General features: G+C 42.7%; 1 protein-coding gene across 1 annotated transcript in view; it reads left to right on the top strand.

Annotated features, from left to right (window-relative positions):
- LOC138301862 (E3 ubiquitin-protein ligase TRIM39-like) overlaps nt 1-25,667 on the top strand; it is a 134,875-nt gene that overhangs the window by 3,545 nt on the left and 105,663 nt on the right. The window contains exon 2 of the mRNA XM_069242354.1: nt 8,254-8,349. Within this exon, the coding sequence (XP_069098455.1) occupies nt 8,254-8,349 (96 nt within the window). The remainder of the gene's footprint in view (nt 1-8,253; nt 8,350-25,667) is intronic.

The raw sequence follows: 25,667 nt of genomic DNA, 5'->3' as shown, positions 1-25,667 counted from the left end.
GCTTGACAGGCTGAAGTGGTGTTTCCCCAAACCTTTATAGGGTCGAACCTACGATAGCATGCGCTAGTGCATGCGTATCGCTTGCGAGACGCTCTAGTAGTTAGAAAAGGGCTCGGAGCCCGCTAGTCGCTCACCATTTGTTGGCTTTCGTGGCACTCTTCTTTTAAGCCTTGTAATTCGTCCAGTTCAGACTGGCATAATTTCCGGTCTCATCTGTGGCGCAATGATCAAGCACTAATTCATTTAGGTTAATTAGTGCCCGTCCGCTGCTCCCTTCGTTATTGAGGTACTCCTTCCTTTTTTTTTTTTCTTTTTTATATTTTGATATTCTACAAGTGTGGGTTGTGTTTTCCTTTCCCATTTGCACTTTATTGCTGTAGGAAAGCAGTGGAAATCAATACGTACCAAAAAAATATATATATATTTCGAGATTGTTTTGCGGTTATGCTACATTCCTTCACCAATATGCCTTCAGTCCTAACCCGAAAGTACTGTTACCGGTGGGTAACCTGGCACTGGTATGCTTTTTAATTTGTGGTGCGTTCTCACATGAGTTGATCTTTTCTTGATAAATCTGGCACCTCCACTGAGACTAATTATCACAACCGGTTTTGACATGAAAACAGAGTCGTGTACAGTCCAAATAAGTAACCATTAAATATATTCTCATCCCATGAAACTCTTGTAGACAGAATCAGGACATAAGAAGTTGTATCGAATGTACACCCAGGTACAGAAAAAGTAATAACTGTAGAATTTGCAAAATTTAAGATTTAATCCCAGTCTCCTCTTTGTGATTTTTGCTTTGCTTTTTCCTTGTATGAAGAAGTGAGACGGCTACTGATAGAATTTATAGGGATAATTAGATATCTGAATATTGTATTTGGTTCGAACTTATAAATGTAGTAATATTTAATTTGTGTTTGGAAAATAAAATCAAGCAAATACTAATACCTGCACATTTAATCTCTCAAGTGCATTTTTTGTCAAGCTGTAATGAAAATCAATTTCACAACCCTGTTCAATCTAGTAACTTTAAACAATACTACAGATTTATATAATGGCTGCAGTAAGGGCACATGAAATGAGAGAACCAATGGGTGGGTTGCAACAGTCAATTTACACAGTCTGTCTCATAATTGTGCAATGGTCAAGGTCTAAACAAGTAACTGGTACAGGAAGAGACCCGTTAAGCTAAACATCCCTCGCATTGCCCCTTCCTGTAGCCAAATACTATAAAATGAAGTGTAAGCTCCACTCTATCAGGCCGGATAAAAGTGAGATGACCAAGCCAGTTCAAGAGCAGACAGAGTACGCAACTGGATTTCTGAGAAGTGGCAGCAAGAGCCAGGTTCCAGATCAGCTCTCCTTTGCAGCTGCATCACTCTGCTGTTTTCTGCCTCATTCTCACTGCCTTCTCCTCCTCTAATCCTGTCTTTCTGAGTAGTTTCTGCTGCTTTCCGCCTCATTAGGTCGGGCATAGCAGTGCACAAGCACTGCTTTTCCGACGTGTTGTTATGTATCCGGGCTTTTAACCACGCCCCCCATACGCCCATCACTATCACTCGTTCATGGGCTTGCCCTTCAAAAATCCTTTATATTCGTTGGTAAATGCTTTACGTTTGTCCCTCCTTGGGGCATTTTTGTTACTGCCTTGAAGACTAACCCTGTTATATGGATAATTGCACGTTTGCCGATAACTTTAACTGGGAGCCAACTTCTTCTTTTTTTTTTTTGTGTGTGTCTGTCACGCTCACGGCAGCGTATTGAATCAGCTCGCTTATGTGAAACTGTTTTACTTTTTATTTTAGTTTGTGTAGCAAGAAAAGTCCAGTTAGTAATTTACAACACAAATAGTTCTAACTTGAGCAAATGCGAGACCCATTGCATTTCAAATGCTTGTTGCTTTTGCTAGTAGGTTTTGCCCATTTACCCCCACTTCCCCTTTAGTGGCCTTGGGGCCCAGGGCTCATTTCCTACTGTAAGTACAGTGGGAAAGTGTACAGAACCTTCTTACATATGTTGGGAAGTGACGCAGGCCTAGGTGTGGCTTATGGTGCTTAAACACATAACTAGCATGTGCGCATGTTGTGCTTTTTAAACGTGTCCCGCCTGCCAATGCAGGCTTGTATGTGCGAAACGCCATGTGTTCTCGGAGAGTGATGAGTATCCATGTGTGTGTTCACTGCATAGGAGAGCTGCTCTGCCCATAGGTTAACATGGGAAAAGTGTTACAGTTACTCCAAGCTGCGACAGCGGATTGCAGCAGAGCAGTCTCATGTTGTTTACTATTATTGAATTTGTCTTGACAAACCCCTTTCTATGGTAAAGGTGGTTTTATCAATCATGGATAAATACCAGTTCTAGAAAGCGGACATTTCTCGGCCCTAAAACACATTGTGTGCTTTTTAATTTGACTCGAGTCCACACTGGGGGATGGAGGAGCACATCTGTGCATTCCCCAACGATGGCTCTAAAACTTGGGCACACAACTGGAACTAAGACTTCTGCCATTTGTGGGCCTGGCTGGATAGATTGGAGGGAGAGGTTCTTGCACTTGGCCTCTCGGAGCCCGATCATGGCCCCACTAAAGATTAAGATCTGCATTCCACAGTCCCGTGGAAGACAGGACACAGGTGTCTGTGGTTGAAAGGGGAACCCTCTAAACCACCCCAACTCCAAAGGCACACTATAGTGTAACTCCTGGTGCCCCACTGCAGCAAAGAAGAGATACACTTGCAGGAACATGGTGCACACTGCCAGAAGAACCTGTTGTGCGCAAAGAGTAATTACTGCCCTCGGAAGGGACTGCACACTCTTCCTGCATCACGACTGGCCTGGGCAAAATGGTTGCTGAAGTGTGCTCTCCAAGGGCTTGTTGGCCACGGCAGGCATAAGCATCTCATTGGTAGTTAGCAGATTCACCGGTTGCACTATCCTGTGTGGTCTGTCTTTGTTGTATGTACCGCATTTCTCTTGTGCAACACCCAACTGCATGCTCATTGCATGCGGTGTCCAATTCACTAGTAGCGACCCTCTGATGTGGGGGCGTACCCAGAGTAGTGTTGTATTTTACCTCGTGCAGCATCCCTGAACTTAGTGTCTCCTTGTGTGTATATATGTGACCAGATTTGTCTGATGTGACTCAAGTCATTGCACACCAGACGTTGTGCCTCATTCCAGGGGGATACAACATTGGTAACTTTCAGTGTGTGATTAGATCTGTCTGGTGTGATTCAAGTCCTCTCGCACCAGACGTGCTGCCTCATTCCAGGGAGCTGCGGCATTGGTAACTGTTCGTGTGTCCAGATCTGTCTGGTGTGACTCAAGTCATCGCGCCCCAGACGTTGTGCCACCTACCAGGGAGGTGTGGATTTGGTAACTATCTTTATATTGGAGCGCCTGGCTGGGCTGGGTGTCACTGTGAACAGCGTGTGTCCCAGAGTGAAGCCCCCTCCCCTGCTTCGCAGACCGGGGACCGCACCAGAAGGCAGGATGTGGAGACCACTGAGGTAACTCCCCAAGTGGTGGCTAGATCTCCATTTGTCAACTATTGCCTGATCAGCTGTTATCTTTTTGCTTACCCTCCACCTTTGCCCCGGGGTTCCTGAATAAGTTTAATTTCAGCCGCAAGTGGCTTAGTATCCAGGGGTGTAAGGGTGCTATCATCACCAGCTAGTGAGGGGGCGGCTAGTAGGAACTGTTTGGTGGATGGATGTAGGATGATTTGGACCCAAAGAGGGTGGGGGGAGGGTCTCTGAGTGCTGTGACCATTAGCCTGCCAGATATCAGTGCACCGTATTAAGGTGCTTGGAACGAGTGTGAGATGAGTGCGTGTTATACTAACCTGCCTGATGTCAGTGGCACCACATAGCAGTGCATAGGCAGTGAGTGGGAGTTACTCGCTGTGATTGACTACACCACACAGCGCTGTGGCGTACATGTTGTTTCTTGGTCTGAGGACCATCATGGTTGACATTGGGTTTTACCTGTGCGGCCTAGGCCATGGAACTATCTTAAAAGTGCTGCTGTTCTCGGTATGTACACATTGCTGCTATCATTGTGAACTGGGGTGCATCCTAGAATTGTGTGGCATTGAATTGGGACTCGTGCAGGCAGCGTGTTGATACCGCATGAGGGTGCTGGGAGGGAAAGTATTTTTTTCACGTGTACATACTGGTAATGTTGTTTTAACACAGGTGGGCCTAGTACTGCTAGTGATATTTCTAAATGTAATTTATGCCCAGGTTTACATGATTTTCATGACGTGTTAATTAATGTGTGTTGAATACAAACTTTATTTACATACACCTTGTGTGAAGTCTCTTTTGTGACATTCAGTGTATTTGTTGTGTGGTAGTGCTGTTCCAACGCTTTACACATTGCCCCTGTAATAATCCTGACGGCTTTATGCCAATCTACCCAAGGGTGAGCTCAGCTTATACGTTGAGTGTATTCACCCACCCCAGATGGGAGTGGTAGGTTCTGCCCTGCTAGGGCTCTGCCTCAGCCTGCCAGAACATGCCTCCTCCAAAATGAATACATTCCTGCTGGAGCAAATGCTTGTTTTTTAGTATTTTACCTAGTCACTTATGTGATTAATAGGTTTCCCCAGTGGACTTCAAATGCTGGTGAGCACCAGAGAACACAATGTCCCAGGGTGCACTGCTGCTGGTTTGGACTCGAGAATGGCTAGATTGTGAAAGCTGTTTCACTATCTGGTCTAAATCCCAAGTTTGATTCTTTTGGATTGAATCTGCAGTAGCACAGCTTTTGTGCTCTGACTCATACATATTCTTTGACACCAGAAATGGCCCTGGATCCGGAATATCTTTCAGTTTTTGAAAATAGACACATTGTGAGTCCTACTGGAGTTGTTTCTTGTCATAGTCACCATTGTGCTTTTACTTCTCATGCTGTCAGTGAGTTTCAGTAGTGTAGGAAATTTACCCTTTCTGTGGGGTCAACCCAGATTTTTCACCTTTTGCTGGACCCTAAATGTGTGCTGGCTGTGGAGCTCTGTACTTTACCCTGCTAACCAGTGATAAAATGCCTTTGCGCCCCCTTTCACCATGGTGAAATTGGCATAAACCTGATTGGCATGTTTAACTTATCTGTAAGTTTCTAGCATATGGTACAAAGGGTACCCAAAGCCTGTAAGTTAAATCCCACTTTTGAACTGCAGCACCTTTTGTGTCATCCACTACAGTGACAGTACAAACATGACTGCAACCATACTATTTGTTGTCTGGCTGTTGCAGTTTTAAACCGTAATACGATCTATCAAAATAACCCCTTTTGGCAGGTCAAAACCTTCTTTTTAAATATTTGAGTCACTCCTTTGTAGGCCTTTTTCTCTATATGGCAGGGTGCATTGTTTTTAAAAGTAGGACATGTAAGAATTTAATGTAAACATGTCCTTACAGTCAAAAAGCCCCACAAGTCATTTTCACTGTAGCAAGGCTGGTTGTTCCATAGGAAAACATTGAGTTACATTATTACATTTGTGTTATGATCTTTTGGACCTGTTAGGTTGGAATGTGTTCTAGCCTTCTAGAAGTGAATACATAGTAAGAGAATGTGGTGGGTGGTGGAACTCTAGTGGTTGACATTTGGAGGATGACACTGAGAGAGAAACTGCTCATGGCGGTTGGTGTTACCTACATCTAATAAATCCACTGAAGCGTAGTTGGTGTGGCAATTCCATGATCACAAGACAATTTAGCAATTTGATAATGCTAATTTTGGTAGGAAAGGGCTAGAACAAAATTGAATAACTATTATAGTTATTTCAAAACAATTTAATTGTAAAGTCTAATTTCTGCTAAATATTAAAGGAAATGTACTTTTATAAAGTTGCCTTTACCCGGCCCTCCTAAAGTCTCTGGAGGCCTATTTGCATCTGCCCTTCCACTTCTATCAACCAGTAATTAGCATTTGAAGAGGTGTGACAACTCCTCCCAGAGCTGGGAACAAAGGCTTGTTTGTGTAGAGGTGTTGTTGTTCCCTTTACAGGATGACCAGTGGCTTGGGCCTAAAAGAGGACTCCCCTGTGATAGCAAATGTTAGCTGATACCTGGGTAGGGCCCTTCATTTGCACCCCCCCTCATCAAGCCAGACTCCAATGGAAGAACCTCTTTTTGACATTACCATGTCAAATCTGGCTTGTTCGTCAAATCCTGTTTTAATAGGTCTGCCTGGGTTTACGTACAACACTAGGAATGCAAACACAATGCTTGTGTAGCTACTGTCTGGTTGCTGGGGAACCCTACTTTGTTCAACCAGACTTCTGTCTATGCATGTATCAGGGATACAGTTACTGGCACACAAACACGCACAAGCCAAGGAGTCCTTTCCAAACATTGACTAGCACCAGGACCCACCTCTGAAAACTCCTGGACCTTAAAAAGCTGGTCCTACTGAATGGGACCTGCTCTTCTTTGTACCATAGGTCAAAAAATTGGACTCCAGGGGCTGACCTACTTTTAAGGTGACCGGGACACCACAAGCTTCAAGAGGCCTTTTTGTCCAACTGGACCCTGCTGTTTGACTCTCCTGAACACCCTGTGTGTCTCCAAGTCCCTCCCTGAGTTTGTGGGAGGCCTTACAAGCGAACCCCTGTGGTGGATTGGGACTCAAAGGACTCAAATTGAAAGGTAAAATCTTTCATCAGGGCAAACCTAGTTGCGCTATCGGACCTGTGCCCCATTGGAGTCAGTGTCAAACTGTGTCTAGGCTCTGGTCTACTGACAACATGGGCTATCATTGGCACAATGCGCTTCTTGGCGATATTCCTACGTAAAACATTAAAATTTCATATCTCTGGGTCCCTTTATTGGTATTGTTGTTTTGGTAATTTAATTTTAATCTATTTTTTTATTGTGTTGCTTTTCAACTTTATTACTGTTTTGGTATTGCATAAATACTTTAAATGTTGCCTTTAATGTACCCTGTGACTCTGTGGCATGGCTAAGCTCTGGAAAATCCAGGGTCTTCAAGGATTCATCCTGAAAATGCTTGTTAGTATTCTTTGAGTTAGGTAGTCATCCACGCTAAAACATAATCTAATTTCTTTCAAGCAGCATACCCATTTCCGACCTGAGTTTGTTATGAATCTGCATTAGATCACTTTACCTGATATCCGGGCACCTCTCTGTGGAATTGCACAGCTACCATATGTTTTAAAATAGGGTTAGGCAAGGGTTTATTCCACGTAAGATAGCTGTACAAACGAGGCCATGAAGATCCAATATAATTTCCAGCTCAGCCTTGATCCCACTGCTAACTACATGCCAGGAACACATCGCATCCAGGCCTGCGTAACACCACACATCCCCTTTCTTATGAAATGAAATGGAGACACACACACCGAACAAATGGAACAACCACAAATTAACCAATAAAGAACCTAGCACAAAACTCCAGATACTGTAAGATACATCTACAACTAACACTTCCATGAACACCATGACTGCAAAAAGCAGTGCACACACCCAAACTCCTAACAAGATAAAACAGATAAGTCTACATAGGGGTATCTGAGTGTCTGTAGTGACTTTTGCAGTCATGGCTTTTGTGTAAGTCTTATTTGAAAAGGTGAGTCTGGAGGTGATGTGGGAGGGTGAGGGAGCTCCAGCATACACCGGAAATGCATTATGAGGCTGCAAGAGGCGTATCCAGCAGCTACATACACTAGGAGTGCTCTGAAGATGCTAGGGGACAGGAAAAGTAGAGTGTCATGGCTTATATCAGCAGTGCTCTGAGGCTGTGCCAGTGCTAGAGGGGCAGGAGGTATCCGCATGTGGTCAGGATATTTCCAGGTTAAGCAGCACTGTGAGATGTTGCTGGTGGCAGGCTCGCAGTGTACACTGAGGTCCTACACAGTAACTGGTGGCATCGAGTCTACAAATCGGGAGCAGGTATTCGCATTCAATAAAGAAAACACTGTTTCAACAAAAAAAAAAAGAAAAATGCACAACAGTACATAAAGTCATATAATTCAAACTATTAAGAGAGAATACCATCATAGTTACTACCTGATAAGTGTGATAGATTACCATGATAACTTTTTAGGGGTATCTTCATTTTTTACTTTTTGGAATTGTCTCTGGTTTGCAACAGACTTCAGCAATGTTATCAAAAGAGAAATATTGAGTATTTGTCTGAACAACTAAAGGATGATAACACTTATTGCATTGTTATTGTAAAACAATATCTGTAACACTTTGAAGACACAATCTTTATTTACTCTAGGCGAAGTGTCTGAGTTATATAGACTCTTTGATGAAAAGGCGGGAGGAACTTCGTACAGTGCAGCGCAAAGAAGAAACAAACCTGAGACAGCTGAAGGTAAAAACAGTGATGGAAATATCAGTTCTGTGAACAGAAGTCTCCATACCTTGGCTTGCTTAAACTCCATTGTTGGCTGTTGGCCATACCTGGGACCCAGTAATTTTCCAGAGTTTTTATTTGAATAGTATGTAAAGGCCATCAACTCCTGGAACCCGACTTAACAACATACCCACTATGATTATTATTGTTATTTGTTTGACAATATTTATATTAACATTTTGAACCAGCATATTTGTAATCACAACTTAAGTTTCTTCGCAGTCTCGTGTTAATAAAACAACTTTGCGTTTATAGCTGTTACATATGAAGACAGTAACTATAGGTTGTTAGAGGTGCATGGTTACTCTTCTTTCATAGAGGATTCACCATGTCTTTGCTCCTTGATGCTGGAGCTGTTCTTATCCTTATGCTGGTTTGTAATGGCTGTACATGAGTGATGAGACTTTACGGTTGTCTTTTGCTCCAATGTTTTATGGTGGAGCGGTAATTGTTTTTGGTAAACTCTGGTAACGGTTCCTCTCATGCCTGATGTGTCTGCAACGTCATGGGTTTTTACTTACAGTTCTGAATGTATTTCTCTTAGTCTCTACTCATTTCACAGTTTCAATCTTCCAACTTAATATCAATGGAACTATTGTGGACCTCAGTTCCTGGAGGTTTGGTGATTGGCTAAGAGTAATGCTAGGTCTATAAACTTGCACTCAGACTCTCATGAGGTTAATGGGGCCAGTGCACACACGCTCCGATTTGTACGTGTTCATGTTTAAAGTTGACATCCTTTTTAAACAATGACTTTTGAGCATTCATTTGCTTGTGTGTTTGTACCCAGAAAGGGTTTGCTTACAAATACATTTTCTTGGTAAGCACATTATACTACCTGTTGGCAAATGGCCTCTCTGAAGGGTCACTACAAACCTTTTGCCTTCCTCCTTTTCTTTTTCTGACCTCATTTTTGCAGGCTTTAGGACTCTGGACACTTTACTACTGCTAACCAATGCAAAAGTGGATGTGCTCTCTCCCTAAAAACAGGGTAACATTGGCTCATACCCAATTGGCATATTTAATTTACTTGTAAGCCCCTAGTAAAGTGCATCACATGTGCTATGTAAGTAAAAGTCAAGACATGCACTTATGTGTTTTACATGTCCTGGTAGTGAAAAACTCACAAATTCATTCAACACTACTCTGAGGCCTGCTCCTCTCATAGACTAGCATTAGATCTGCCCCTTTATAATTATGAGTGTTAGATTCTGATCTTGTCAGGTTCAGTATGTCCAGAATGGTAATAGAAAATCTGGTTTACTGGTGAAGTTGGATTTAATATTACTATTTTAGAAATGCCACTCTTAGAAAGAGGGCTTTTCTCTGCACTTCCATCTGTGCCTTTCAGCCTGTCTCCAATCTGCGTCTGGTCTGTGCTGGTTGATAGCTCCCCTTGTGCATTCCAGCCAGACAGCCTTAAACCCAGGACACATCTGCATTCTGAATGGTACTCCCAGGGCAGGAAGGGTGATGGAGCTCTCTCTTACACTTCCGAGGCCAGTGGCCTGCCCTCACACAAAGGACTGATAGACCCCCACAGGGATCTTGACAGACAGGACTGGACTGAAAGTGGAAATTCTGCACTTCAAAACCACTCTTTGAAGTCTCCCCCACTTCAAAGGCATTTTTGGGTATAAAAACTGGGTCTCTGACCCCATCAAATCAGACATGTCTGGACGTACACCTGCACTCTGTCAGAGGAACTGCCTGGCTGCCTAAAGGACTCATATGGACTGCTTTGCTGAGAAGGACTGCTGCCCTGCAGGCCTTTGACTCTGTTGGAAGGACTCTGCCTTCCCCAAAAGTGCTCTCCAAGGGCTTGGATTGAGCTTGCTTCTGTTTCTGAAGTCTCGGGCCAACAAAGACTTCATCTCTTCTTAAAATCCTCTTGCGTAGGAAAATCGATGCAGCGCCTGCAGAAATTGACTCAACACCCGCACTGTGGCTGGAAAATCACTGCACCGCCGACCAGAACGACGCAGCACCGGCTTCTGGACTGAAAATTTGACACATCGCCCGCCTTGCGGCAGAAAAGTTACCGCATTGCCTACTGGAACGACCCTGTGCCTTCTACCAGCATGTCAAGGATTTACAACGCATTGTTCTTGGGCATCAAAATATCCCCGCATCACAGTGAAGAACCAAGACTGTGCTCCTGAGTGGAAATAAACTATGCATAATCTGTGCTGCACTGGAAATTCCATTGCATGACCCTATTTTTCCACGTATCTCCTCCTCTGTGGTCCCCATGTGTCGTATTTTTGACGCAACCCAGGTACTGTGTGTTAAAAGCACAGTTTCTTAAGTATTGAGACTCTTTGAAACCTTGAAAAAGTGATATTTCGACTTGTGCTTGTTGGATTTTTGTCGTTTTGACCTTATTTTATTCAGAGACATATTATCTATTTTTCTAAACCTGTGTGGTGTATTTTAGTGTTGTTTTCACTGTATTAGTGTATGAATTATTGCACAAATACTTGCACATTACCTTCTAAGTTAAGCCGGACTGCTCAGTGCGAAGCTTACAGAGGTTGAGCATAGGATAATTTGGATTGTGTTGTGACTTACCCTAACTAGGATTGTGGTCTCTACTTGGGCAGGGTACATACCTCTGCCAACTATATACCCCATTCCTAACAATACCATTGTACAATTTGTCCAAGGCCCAAGTACACAGTGCAGATTGCCCTTGTTTGTTGTTGTCTGTTCGGTGACAGCTCTGAATGGATAAAATAAACAATAACCAGCTAAAACGAGACCTAGTGCAAATGGATACAGCTTTTATTATAAAAACTACCCCAAGCTTTTGTTCTGCACAGGAGCGTTTCCATTGTATGTCGTTTTCTCCCTTTGTCTGAATTCCGACCCAGCTGACTCATCACCATCTTGCAAATGACGGGGCTTGTTGTATACCAGACTGTCTTCTGGATGAAACAGGCACACAGGTAAGTGGGGAGTTGGACCACTCTAAGGTATCTGGCAGAATCACATCACCCTATACTCTCTAGGATAGGTAGTGCTAGGTAGGTGTACAATTATATGTATTCATATAATTAATGCAACAGTTGTAATGGTTGAATTCTTAATCTTCTTCATCATCCTTGTATTGCTGGTTACAATGCTTTGTTTTCTTGTACTAATCATAGCAGCACATGCATTTTATACAAGAATCCAATAGCTTTAATAAATACTTTGAGTTGCCAGTTGGTGTATTTCTTGTGTCTCCCTTTGGGCCTGCCTGAGTTAACAACGAAAGGCGGAGATCTGTTTCCATATCATGTTCTAAGGTTGCAGACGCTATAAGGGACCTTTAAGGGTTTACAGGTTCAGAAGACGCCCTGTGAGTTAGGCAGGAATCAAGCCAACATATTCTGGTGGTAAGAGTGAACGTAGTCCCCATAGTGTTGATACTTATGTTGCCCAAGTGCACAGTCTTTAAAAAAAAAAAAAAATCAGTTGGAACCATACAACATGGCGATACCAACGTTATGGGTCAGGTACATATTTAATGGGTCTACTGAACAGTGGTGGCTCCTCCGCTAGGGCGGAGGAGTGTCACCCTCTCCTCCCCCCACCAGCAGCAACCACTGCAATTCCTTTCCCAAGAAAAGGATAATAAACCATGTTTATTATCCTTTCCTTGTGAAAGGGGCGGGGCATTGGGGTCACGAGCAGTAAGGGGAGTGCCCAGTGCACTCCCCTCAGAGCACATGTGTGTATGGCCGGCCGTCTTGGGCCGGCCAAACACACCTGCGCAAAAGGCTGTCTCCAGCCCAGCAAGTGTTGCCCTGACTGAGTGCTCTTAGCCAATCCTGACACTTCTTTGATTGGCGCAGGGCAGGCTGGGAGCCCTGTGTCTGCAGTGATGACGAAGAAGAGGAGCATTGCGACGGAGGAGGTAAGTGTTATTTTTTTCAAATATATTTTATTAATTCCCCCCGTCCTGCCCCCCCCCCCCCCACCAACCGCCCAGGCACCACCCCTCCCCTGTTACACCCAGGAGCCACAACTGCTCCTGAATAATGTTCTTAAGTGTGCCCAAAGCCTCTAATCATCTTTAATTGAGACATCCATGGTGTCATATCGGGGGAAAAATCCTACTCTACTAAAATAGGAACCCCTATTTTTTGTCTGTATGTTATTCAAACTTGAACCTTTCAAAGGATCACCCTAGTATATAGTATTTGTATAGTGCTTACTACCCTTGATGAGGTGTCAAAGCGCTTTATGGTGAGTGGCACGCTACTCAGAGCCTAGTTAGTAGTCAGTCCTTTGGTTATTGGAGTTAGTTTGCATGCTGTGTGGGGCTTGTTTCGTTTGATGTGATTATTAGAGGGGCTACATGAAGCACAATTACTAGCTGGAATTAAAATTGTTATGGTTTCTAAAGTGCCTTAAGGCAGATAGCTATGAGATTTTTAGAGTAACGTACACAGATGAGGGAGACAGAAGGTAGAAAGAAGCAGAGGTTGATTTAAAAAAAACATAAGTGATTGGAAGGTCAGGTTTTCATGCAGGAGTTTAAGGGTTACAACAGGTTGAGGATTTTACCGTGCAATTTGTGGATGTAAACCTGTTGAAAGAAACAGCTTTGTTTATATACTTCTCACAGTAAAAAGGGAAGCACAGTGTGACAATTAAGAGCATCTTTTTATATACCCACTACACCATATTAAGCACTAGTCTATAAAAGTATTTGAGTGCATGCAACAATAAACAATATAGTATAAAAATATTTGTGAACATCCATCAATTTGAAAATATAACAAGGCGCAAACAATCTAGACACATTGCAGTAACCATTAGTATATTCAGTGCCAGGTCAGACACCATGTCCAGCTGAATGGATGTGCCTGTGGTCACCTTCTCCTAGGATCCACCTTGCCTCGTAGTGGAGCGCACCCAGCCCTAAACTATAGTTAATCTTCTGTGAATTCCATTCATTAAAATGGCTAACAGCACCAGTGGTTATACCACAAAACTGCAGATATGTAGTAACACATGTCAGAACACCATGGGCTTCCTCTTACAGAAGGGGGTGTTAACTTTGTGGTAGAGGCCCAAGAAGCACATAAAACAGAGGTATTCTATTGATCGGTAACATTTCCGGCTGCAGACACCAAGAGAGGAAATGTTCACACATACACTCATGCAGCAATTCCTAACATTTAAAGAGCTTATGAAGATTTAGAAATTGCACTTTCATTTCTGTAACCCACACATTGGTTCCTGGTCGCTCTCTCACATCCATTAGCAAATGTTAGGCTAGGCCCCCTTAGCAATGCCAGGGCAACATGGCCAGTCTTAGCCGTTTACACACCATATCCAGGGTTAACCGCACTCACTGCTGTGGAGCTGCTCACGCTTTACACTTTACAATGGTTTGGTTAGGTTTTAGAGGTGGGTGACACTATTCGGTATGTGAACTGTAATCATCATTACATGAACCATAACAATAAACCCAGAGAGGGGTGCTCAAGCTTCACAATTGCATTTAGCAATGCCATCAATTAGTCCAGTAACTATTAATGCAATAATTGAAGGTGATAAACCCCACACCTTTAAGGTTCTCTTTGGGAGAACCTGACATTTGGCTATGACAGTCTCTTGGCTGAAAAGGATTGGCCACCTGAATTTGTAGGTAGAGTACCACTAGGGGAAACTGTGATACATTCGTCTTTCTCCGCCCTTGTTTTTGAAGCCGTGAAATACGTGTTTGCCACGGATTGGGCTCTTGCATAGGCTCCGGTTTCATATTGCAGCCATGTTGGCTGGGATGAGGATTTGCCCTCACACAATACCCATAAGATCTAGCCCACAAGTGCAACCAACCACAATACCCCATTAAACATGAGGCAAAACACAGTCAGAGAAATTTGAATACAACTTGAATACAGAGGCATCACTGAGCCTTCTATTTCACTAATGAATAATCCCTTGTTTCTAGTAGCAAAACCAGACTATTCATGTAGGCTAGCATTAGACCATAGACAACTAAACAGTCACACGTGCATATTTGCAGTACAGAATGCACACAGCACAGAACTAACAAATAACATAGTACGCAAACCATACAAAATAACATTTCAAATGGCTTTTTCTGCCATCACATAGCACCTGAAATCTGGTACTTAACAGTATTTACCACCCTTGGGTCCTAAAAACAATTTTGTTGTTTGCCACAAGGGTATAAGAAAAGCCCACGTTTGTTCTCTGCCCATGTAACAGGAGTGTTACAAAGTTTTGACCAAGAAGCATTGTCCTGTATCGATGACCTAAATCTTACAACTGATGACTCAGAAACCCATCTAGCAAGAGTAGATCAGAGTGGTGTGGGATTTGCTGACACAGGCTACAAATTCAACTTCCAGAAATCGAAAATTGCCTTTCTCAGTGTCCGGTTCTTAGGATGCAAACTTTCAAAGAAAGCCTAAAGCTTATCACCACATTTTCTGGAGAAATGGGTACTCTCACAACCACTGAACCCAATTTAAAACTTGAATCACTTTTAGGCATCCTAAATTTTGGAAGAACATCTAAACTAGATTATGCACATTGGGTAAAGCTGTTTTATGAGCCATCCAGACTTCTCAAGCACACTTTCGGGCAGCAGACCACATACAGATCTTCCATTCCGTACAGACTGACTTGCTAGCATGAAAAGACTTACAAACCCTTGTCAACACCACAAATTTGGTGATCCACTTAAATGTGAGGACTAATGGATACACATGTCACTTTCAATGAGGGTGACACTGTACCAATTGCATTTCCACTTCAATGTTGAAATGCGTTTTGCACCTAACGATAAAATACTGACTGCAGTACAGACAGCTGTGACGAAGGAAAGATTATTGGCCCAGGAAAAACGTATATTGTCGTGGCTCCCATCCCAACCTTAGAGGCTTCACAAAGGCCAGAATTCCAAAGGCAAAAGCCTTATATCCAAGATGGATACAGTGGGCCACTTGACTAACTGCTACAGACGGAGACTGTCTTCAATTCAACATTACAAATACAAGCTTACTTACAATATGAACAAAAATGCCCTGTGTCCCGTGAAATTATGCCTCGAGAGGAGTACAACTTCTTTGTCTACACTGATGGTTCTGACTAGCCCCCAGTTGGAGCAAAACATAAATACTCTGCAGCCTTTGCTGCAGTAAGAGGTGAAATGAGGGATGGAGAATTCAGCCTCAAAAAATATTTTCACAGTCCCAAGGAGATTGCACTGCATAGCTGGCTCAATTTAAAGCTCTCATTCTGGCACTAAATAATATGGATCGCGAAGCCCACACTCGGGGCCTCATTTTGAGTTTGGACGGGAAAGCCCGTCTGCCAAACTCCTGACAGGGTGGCCGCCTACTTCGTGGGGACCTCCCCACCAGAGTTAAGAGTTTCCCGCAAGGTCGATGGATGGAAACCTTAGTGCCTGCTGGCCTACCGGGAAACGGGCTACAGCATTGTCTTCGGCTCGTAATTGAGCCGGCAGGAATGCTGTAGCCAGCAGGGTGCACCAACACCCTCGCAATATTCAATGAACATTGTGAGGGTGCTGGGCAGGAGGTCCCCTGCACTGCCCCTATGGGCCACCACACTCGTAATGAGGCCTTTAGTGTGCAATTCATATTATTGTGTCCAGTCTTATGAATATTTACATTATTGGAGCCAGAATGGATTAATAGACTCAAAGGGTTGCACTATCAAGCACAAGTTGCTTTTGGAAAAGATGGCACTTCTTAAAGCAAGTTTGCTGCAGGCTCATTGTATACACCCACTGAGCCACCAACATGTAGGAATACACGTTGCAGGGAGTTTACTGGCCGATGAAGCCTCAAAGGGAGCAGTGCAAATTTCTGTTTCTGTTCCCAACAGGTGTTTTCTGACAAGTTCTACTACATGCAGTCACAAGTAGAAACACCATACAAACCCTTCACACAAATTCACAAAATTGTCTACTATGATCCGTCATTAGAACGATCAGCCAGTTCAACAATGCCCTGTGATTTCCCTGTTTTTGCCAAACATTGATGACTTTTCCTTGGACTGTTGCATGGAACTCATGTACTTATTATTAGTCTCAAAAATACATATTTTGTTTCACCATTGATTTACATTATGGATTTCCATCTTGTTGCTTTTCCTTTGGAATGGTTTTGTGTCCGTATTCTTTATGCTCCTAAATGTACCCTGTCTCCCAGAACAATCTACTGTTGAACTGGTAACTGATGAATTGAACCTCATTCTTCATCACACAATGTCAGGAGAACTGTCCCTTGTGGGCATTTCTGCAGTCCTTGTTATGGACGTCCGGAGAAATATTTTCCAGGGGAGGTTGTGGGGGTCCGCAGCGTCCCAGACTGTTTGGTAGGGGCTGCAGGCAGTGTAACACTATGACGGCCGTACTGTCAGCTTGCACACCATGCTGTACCTAAATCCAGGACCCCCCGCCTGCAGATGGCACTGTTTCAGATAAGGTGCCATTTGATATTTTCGGTCCTACAGAGACATTGCAGATTCCGTATGTATTTAAATTATTGTTAAGTGATGTGATCACCCGTGGCAGCATCCCTGATGATTGGGATAGTTAGATAGGAAGACTGATGCTGTCTGAGCTTGAACATTATATTATATTTGAGAGTGAAGATATGTATAGTGGTACATCTAGTTATGATGAAATGTTTTGTTATCACAATGCACACCATTACTTACACAGAGCAAGTACTGTGTGTGCAGTATTTAATTGCACACAATGGGAACATTACCCGACACCACCTTTGGGCAGCTCCAAAACACACCAACAAAAGTTTGCATATTTTTCTGGCAACAACCCCTTACTCCCAGTGTCTTACTAATTTATTCAGCCTCCTTTATTCCATAGTTGTCAATACAAGGGTATGACCTCTGGAAAGACACTATTGATTTTAAATCTAGTTGGAGAATGAAAGATTGACAAGGCACTAAAGCTTTGTTTAGAGCATGTCTCATACCAAGACAAATTATTTTTCTGAACAAGACTGTACAGCAAACATCCTGTCTAGGCTTGGCCAAGATCAAGGATTTGAACACACCGTACATTCCAACATTTGCACGCATTGAAAATTGGCAAATATTCACCAGCAACACAGAAGAACAGCTCAATAACATGGTACAGATTGGTACATAAAATCCTTCATATGCCAATCCAGATTGTTGGCTAGTGTGGTCATTGGATACTAATGGCTGTCAGGCATGTTTTTTGAGCAACTTGACTGGTTTTAGAATAAATAGACCAGACCCCCTCTAATTGCAGATGAACACTCTGGGATTGTCACAACTTACAGTGTGGGAAAGTTATACCTTCAGTGGTTACAGCATTCCATTTTGGAAGTGGTGAAAAACCAAAAAGCATGTCTTCATTCCGATGACATGGATTTACAGGATTTTTTAATTCGGTCCTAGAAAGCCACATTATAAACACGTTCTATATGCTGTATATAACAAACATGTCAGGAGTGATGTAATGGGCTCGCAACTTATAGTTAGCTCAGGTAACTATAACTGCTGAATTTCTACGGTTTTGCACAAGTAAATTCAGAACCTAACTATAACGTCCCTGTAAACTTTTGTTTTTTTTCAGTGAATTTCCAAGTGTTTTTTTTATTTTATTTTTATTTTTTTATTCTGTTTCCTAACTCTAATGTCCCTTTAACCTTTTTTATTTTTACGGAACTTCCAAGGTTCAAGTGTGTTTTAAAACTATAACTTGTCTATAATGTTTGGGTTTTTTACGTAATTATAATTAATTTCTTATACATACTTAGATATTAACCCAAGATGTCTGAGGAGAAATGTATTAGAAATCCTTTCATCTCTGCCACAATGAAATGCACAAACCTTGTACAGTGTTGAAATTTAATTGAAGAGGCCCAATCCTTCTTATAAAAGTGCTGCTGATGCTGTTTACTTTATTCAGCATTTGCACAGTTCTAAAATAGTATTGTAAATATTATTTTTTCTAAAAATTAATGTTGGAACCGCAGCACCATCTGCGATTCCATATAAGCAGAGCCGCAAAGCTATATGATTTCCGTTCTGATACGTAACCGGAATGAATCTGCAGATTTGCAATATATTGTAATTTTTTTTGTGGAGAAAAAAAATATGCACCCCATTCTTTCCCATACAAACAGAAGACTCCACATACTTACAACTCACAAACATATTTCATTTTTTTAAAATAGAACACAAAGCTTCTATTACAATTTTCGTGGAACCGCAACTCCAGTTCGGACCCGCGGATCTGCTTGATTTGTGAAGAGCAATCTGACATTTCATTGGTTACTTTTGAACCACACCTAGGTTGGTTTTGGTTTGGTAGGGCCTCTCTCTAAAACAGTTATTCTTCTGCTACCTCTTGAGGGAGAAGCATCTCATCTGTGATCCTTCTGCTTCATAAGTTTCCAGAATGGCTGAATGGAGTGCTCCACCACCACCTGGAGAGTCTCAAGCTATTCCTGAAGAAGATGATTATCAACAGGGGCCTTCTTCATCTAGAAAAAAGAGTGATGTATGGAAAATGATTACCGTACCATGTAGGGGGAAAAGAAAAGTCAGCGAAAGAATTGTGAAATGCAACCACTGTGGAAAAAAAATCTCTCTTGTGGTACATCAAAGATATCACGGAACGTCGAGTATGTGGAAACATCTGTGTGCAATCCACGAACAGACATACCAACGAATGATGAGAGAAAAAGAACTGACCCATTTCGAGGCAGAACCTGGTGCATCATCATCTAGCCAAGCTACTGCTCAGAATATCAGTATGCCAGCCACGTGCACCAAATTAGGTAAAATGGTAACATCCTGCAGCATCTGCCATAATCTTGTGGTTGCAAAAGTTTCTGAAAAAATAAATACAAAAAATGAAAAACTTGTTCTATCAAAAACTACCAAAAAACAGTTATTGTTAGAACCACCACTGAATCAAACTGTTTTTTTTTTTTTTTTAAACTCATCAGTGTTTCCATACCTGTTTGAGTGCACATATAACTTTTCATTTCCATGTATCGGTTTATTTATCAGTTTCTGTCTAGGTGTCTCAAGCTATCCATAATTGTGCCCCTGAGTGTGTTAGTGTATGTGTAAATGTGATCATGGGTATGTCAATGTATATGATAGTGTCTACCTGTATTCTTGAATGGTGTAGGAAGCTGGCCTGGTTTGTACTGGGTACCTATGTTACTTATACCAGGTCCAGGTATCCCTTATTAGTGTAGTGTAGACAGTGTCTAGAAGCCAGGCTCTCTAGAGGTAGCTGTGGATGAGCAGCCAATGCTCATCTAGGAGACTTGCAAAGCTCATGCAATGCCACTGTAGTCACACAGTACTCAAGCACATAAAAGAAAATACTCGGTGTTGGTGACACAAATGCCAACAATACCATAGAGACTATACTCCCTTAGGAGGTAAGTACTACACAAATTATATACACTAATGTGCAACAACAGGTGTAAAAACAGTTAGAAAACAGTGCAATTAGTGAAAATCACAATAGTTAGAAAAGGGGTAACACAAATCATATACTAAGAAAGAGGAATGCGAATGTCGGTTTCCCACCTAGGCAAGTATAGTGTGTAGAGGGGAGCTGGGAGTACTAGAAAACCCCAAAGGTAAGTACTAGAACCCATCCCAGTGCCCAGGAAAGGAGGAGTAAAACATAGTAACTTTCCCAGAACACACACAGATATGAGAAAGAAGATTATGCAAGAACCAGAAGAGACTGCAAGACACCAACTGTGGATTTCTGGACCTGAAAACCTGTGGAAGAAGGGGACCAAGTCAGAGAAGCACGGCAGAGTCCAGGGAGAACAGGATGAAAGTGCAAAAGAAGAACCACCAGTGAAGAACAGTCAGTATTGCACCCAGGAAGACTGGGTTGGGTTCCTGGTTGGTGCAAGTGATGTCCCACGCTGGATAGAGGATTGCAGTCTGGTTTACGTCGCTGGAGTCTGCCAACAAGCTTTGGCACACGCAAAGCTCGTGGTTAGCAGAAAATCGTGCTGACCAGGAAGGACCAGGTGGACTCTACCCAGGAGGGTGAGTCGAAGGGGGCTCTCAGCCACTCAGAGAGCCCACAGAGACCAGGCAGCACGCACAGTAGTCCCACAGCATGGGAACAAAGGAAGGATCAAAAGAGGCCCACGCAGCACTACGACAAAGGCTTCCATGCTGCTGGAGAACCACTCAGGAAGCTGTGCATCGCAGGATAGAGTGCTGGGGGCTGGAGCTGCAAGATGCACAAAGGACTTTTGTAGAAGGATGCCAACAAGCCTTGGCCACTGCAAAACACACAGTGCACAGGGGTACTGTCTTGTGTGGGGAGGCAAGCTCTTACCTCCACCACAGTTGGATAGTAGGACGTCTGGACCGTTGGGACTACTTCAGTCCTCCACCCGTGATGCAGGATCCATGCAGCTCAGCAGGAGAGGGGATCCACGCAGCTGGTCGTTGTTGCAGTAGGTGCCTGATGAAGCAGGGGAGTGACTTCTTCACCCCAAGGGAGATTCCTTTGCTCGTCTGGTGCAGGCTGAAGACTGGCTGTCCTCGGAGGATGCACTTCCAGGAAACAGTTGCATTTGCTGGTGGAAGCTGAAGATACAATGTTGCAGAAGGTGTTTTGCTTCTTTGTTGCAGTTTGTAGAGTTCCTGGAGGGTCCAGATGCAGTTTCTTCTGTGAGAAGCTGAAGTGGAGGATGCAGAGGATTCCTGCTGGAGTCTTGCAATCTGAATCTGGTGAACCACCCAAAGGTGAGACCCTAAATAGCCCTGAAAGGGGAATTGGTCATCTACACAGTTAAGCACCTATCAGGGGAGAGTTCTGAAGTCACCTGCTGGCACTGGCCACTCAGATGCTCCCAGAGTTCCCTGCCAACTTAGAATCCAAGATGGCAAACCCAGGGACCCTCTGGAGGAGCTCTGAGCACCACCTCTGGGGTGGTGATGGACAGATGAGTGGTCACTTCCCTTTCCTTTTTCCAGTTTCACACCCGAGCAGGGACTTGGGGGGGGGGGGGGGGGACCTGGGACCTGAACCAGTGTAGACTGGATTATGCAAGGAGGGCACCAAATGTGCCCTTCAAAGCATTTCCAGTGGCTTGGGGAGGCTACCCCTCTCAAGCCTGTAACACCTATTTCCAAAGGGAGAGGGTGTAACACCCATCTCCCAAAGGACATCCTTTGTTCTGCCTTCCTGAGCTTGAGCCTTTCAAGCAACAGGAGGGCAGAAACCTGTCTGTGAGGTGGCAGCAGCTGGGGCTGCCTGGAAAACCTCAGAAGACTGTGATGGCAGTACTGGAGGGGGTCCTCTAAGGAGCCCTCAGAGTGCATGGGATCATACAACCAATGGTTGCAAAAATGCCTGTTCCGAGTTACCATTATGTAGCTGGACATAGGCAGTACACGTGTAATCTGACATCTCCGCATTCACGAAGTCCAGGAAAATGGTCCTGGAGGTCATGGGTGGCACCTCTGCTACTGCAGGGGTGTCCTCACACACAGGTGCTTTGCACCCTGCCCTCGGCTGGAGGGCCTGCTATAGGGGTGACTTATAAGTGACCTGGTGCAGTGTAAATGGCAGTGAAAGGGTGCATGCACCTTTTCACGCAGGCTGAGGTGGCAGTCCTGCAGAAGCCTTTGCATGGGCTCCCTATGTGTGGCAATATATATGCTGCAGCCCATAGGGATCCCCTGCAACCCCAATGCCCTGGGTACCTAAGTACCATATGCTAGGGACTTATAAGGGGGCACTAGTATGTCAATTGTGGGTGAAATACTGGATTACCAGTCTGCAACAACCACATTTAGAGGAGAGAAAGCATAATCACCAGGGTCCAGGTTAGCAGGATCCCAGTGAACACAGTCCAGCGCACTGACATCAAGCAGAAAATAGGGGTAACCATGGTAAAAAGAGGGTACTTTCCTACAAATTGAAGTATTATTGTATAACTGGCTTTGTTAGTTTCTGCATTAGTGTCTACCACACCGAGATGCACACTGATGCATATACTGAGAGACCCAGGTAGTGTGTGTATTAATGTGTCTCTGGATGTATTAATCTATACATCAGTGTGCATCTGAGTGTGTCCATGTATGCAATCATGCGGGGCTGGCTATGTCAGTGTATGCATCAGTGTGTGCTTGTGTGTGGTAGTTTGTTTTCCTAGGTGTGTGAGTGTCACTCTATCCATCTCTCTCTCTCCCTGGGTGTCTCAGTGCATACATCACTGTACATCTGAATGATTCTCTGAATACATCGGTGTCCACTTTACTGCATGCTACAATATGTGCCCATTGCTGTCAGATGCATAATTGCAGCCTTTGATGTATCAGTATATGTAAGAGATTGTGTCGGAATGTATCACTGTATACGTCAGTGTGTGCCTGTCTAGAGATCAGTTCATCTCTGTGCCCCACTACATCCATTACTGCATACCCAAATTTCTCAGTGTATATGTCAGTGTGTCCCTGGATTTGTCAGTGTATGGATCACTGTCACCTATGTATTATAGAGTATGCATTACAGTGCACCTGGGTGGCTCAGTCAATGCTCAGTTCCACCTGGTTGTCTCAGTGCATGCCAGGGTGTGTCGCTCTACTCATTAGTACGCATCTGGGGATGTTGGTCTATACATAAGTGTGCAAAGGTGTGTCAGTGTACAGATAACTGTGTCCCTAGGAGTGTCGGTGTGTGCATCAGTGTGTCACTGATGGTGTTATTGAATCAATCCGTGTGATCCCTGGTGTATGGTTTGGTATATTAGTATCTGCATTGGTGAATACACAAGTGACTGTATGACTATTTCACTAGATACAAGACTAACTATCGTTTCCTTATTGGCTATATAAGTACCATGTGTTCTAGCAGAATGTGTGTGTGTGTGTATATATATATATATATATATATATATATATATATATATATATATATATATATAACAATACCTTATACATCAATAAGGCAACCGGCACTCCGTGAATGTGTAAGTCGGATTTAATTCAATCAACACAGGAACGTGTTTCGGCGTCTCCGCATTTCTCAACCTGTGGGGCTGCCATTTTGGCCCCCTTTATATATCTTGTTTGACATGTTACACGCAATTCATTTAAAGCAACACTGTAATAATTAGATATACATATACTTATACTTGTGCAATATATATGAGACCCAAAATAATAAATCATAAATCACATTGCTACAAACATTTTGGTCATCTGTTAAAAAACCCATTCTCAAAATAAGAAAAAATGACAAATAATTATGAAAAATAATTATGATTGATATCAGCAATGGAATAATGAATAAAATAAATAATGAATAATAATAACCACGAATCATTGAACTACAAGGAACGAAAGATATACTATTGAATCTCAAAATATATCTTCAGGCATGTTAGAGATTCCGAGGGAAAGCACCATATCGTGAAGTATGTCCACATCCCCCCACTCATTTGACAAATATGATGGTTTTTTACTGTTATGCCTACCATATCTCATAGGTGGAAAAAACCTTTTTTGTGCGTTATACTTTTATATATACTTTTTTAGGGGGGAATAACTATATTGTGGAGGGAAAATAATCTTGACTACATATATTAACTCAAATGGATATATAATTCTTTGCTGGAGTTCAATCCCACTGGTTCTCTTGAATCAAATGACAGGATATATCTGGACTCTAACTTTCTCAAGTTTTTCTCCCTATCCCCTCCACGAACATCTTTCCTTATCCCATCAATTACACTATATTTAACATCTTCTATTCTGCCACCATGGACCTCATGCACATGTCTAGCAACTGGATAAGAATTGTCTTTATTGGCTATGGCTCTAAAGTGTTGAAGAATTCTTTTATGTACCTGTAGTTTGGTGCTCCCAACGTATATCTTAGAGCAGCTGCATTTTAAAATGTAAATGACGTATTCACTTTTGCAGTCATATCTGCCTTTTATTGTATGTATGGTTCTGTCTCCTTGCCTGATGGTTTTAATATTCTCCCCATTTTTTTACATGCTTTGCATTTAGCACATTTGAAAAATCCATTTAAGGATGTGAGCCAACTACTTTGAGAAATTTTACCTTGCCGTACGTCACTTTTCACCAGAACACTTCTCATGGATATCCCTTTTCTATACGTTATCATGGGTCTCTTTTTCAGATTTGTACCTATAACAGGATCACTTTTTAACATATGCCAATGCTTCTGTAACATCTTTCTTATGGATTCATGTGCCGTGTTGAAAGTGGTTATATATCTCACATTGGCTGTGTCCTTATGGGTATCACTTTTCTTGTTCAAATCGTTGCCCTTTTGTTCTGAAGTGAAAACCAACTGGTCCCTGGAACGGGATTTAGCTCTAACGGCACTTTGTTGTAATATCTCGCTAGCATATCCTCTCTGTTTTAATCTCTCAATCATAGCTGCTTGTACTTTTAGATAATCATCCTCTTTACTACAAATCCTTTTTGCTCTCAAGAATTCTCCAAAAGGAACGTTGTTTTTCAAAGGTTGGGGATGACAACTTTTAGCATGTAAAATGCTGTTCCCTGCTGTAACTTTTCTAAACAATGTTGTCTCTATTTTGTTATTTTCAATGCGTACTTTGATATCGAGAAATTCAACTTCTGACTTATCAATTTTACCAGTAAACCTCAAGTTGCATTCATTCATGTTTATCTCTTTGATGAAATTGCTGGCAGTACTATGATCACCTTTCCAAATTACAAAAATATCATCGATTTATCTGAGCCACAAGATGATGTTGTCACTCCATTTTTCTAAAGGAAAGTTACTTAATATCTGTTCTTCCCACCAACCCATGAATAGGTTTGCGTAGCTTGGAGCAAAGCAGGTTCCCATTGCTGTACCGCATACTTGCTCGAATATCTCGTTATTGAAAAAGAACATGTTATGTTGCAAACACCATCGTATCATCTGGCTCAGCATTTTACTATGTTGGTAAAAATTGATGGATCTCATTTTAAAAAAATACTCTACCGCCTGAATACCCAATTCATGTGGTATACTTGTGTACAATGCTGTTACATCCAGCGTCCTCAAGAGAAATTCACTTTCCCAGCCTACATCGAAAATCCTTCTTAAGAAATCACCACTGTCTTGCAAATAAGAAGATAAATTCTTGACTAGCGGTTGTAAAAACTTGTCTATGTATTGTGATACAAATTCAAACAAACTGCCTTGAATGGACACTATGGGTCTCCCGGGAGGTTTG

This window comes from Pleurodeles waltl, chromosome 6 (assembly GCF_031143425.1).
Source record: "Pleurodeles waltl isolate 20211129_DDA chromosome 6, aPleWal1.hap1.20221129, whole genome shotgun sequence".
In the NCBI taxonomy this organism is placed as follows: domain Eukaryota; kingdom Metazoa; phylum Chordata; class Amphibia; order Caudata; family Salamandridae; genus Pleurodeles; species Pleurodeles waltl.
Note: the sequence above shows the minus strand (reverse complement) of the source record. Positions and strands in the feature narration are given on the sequence as shown.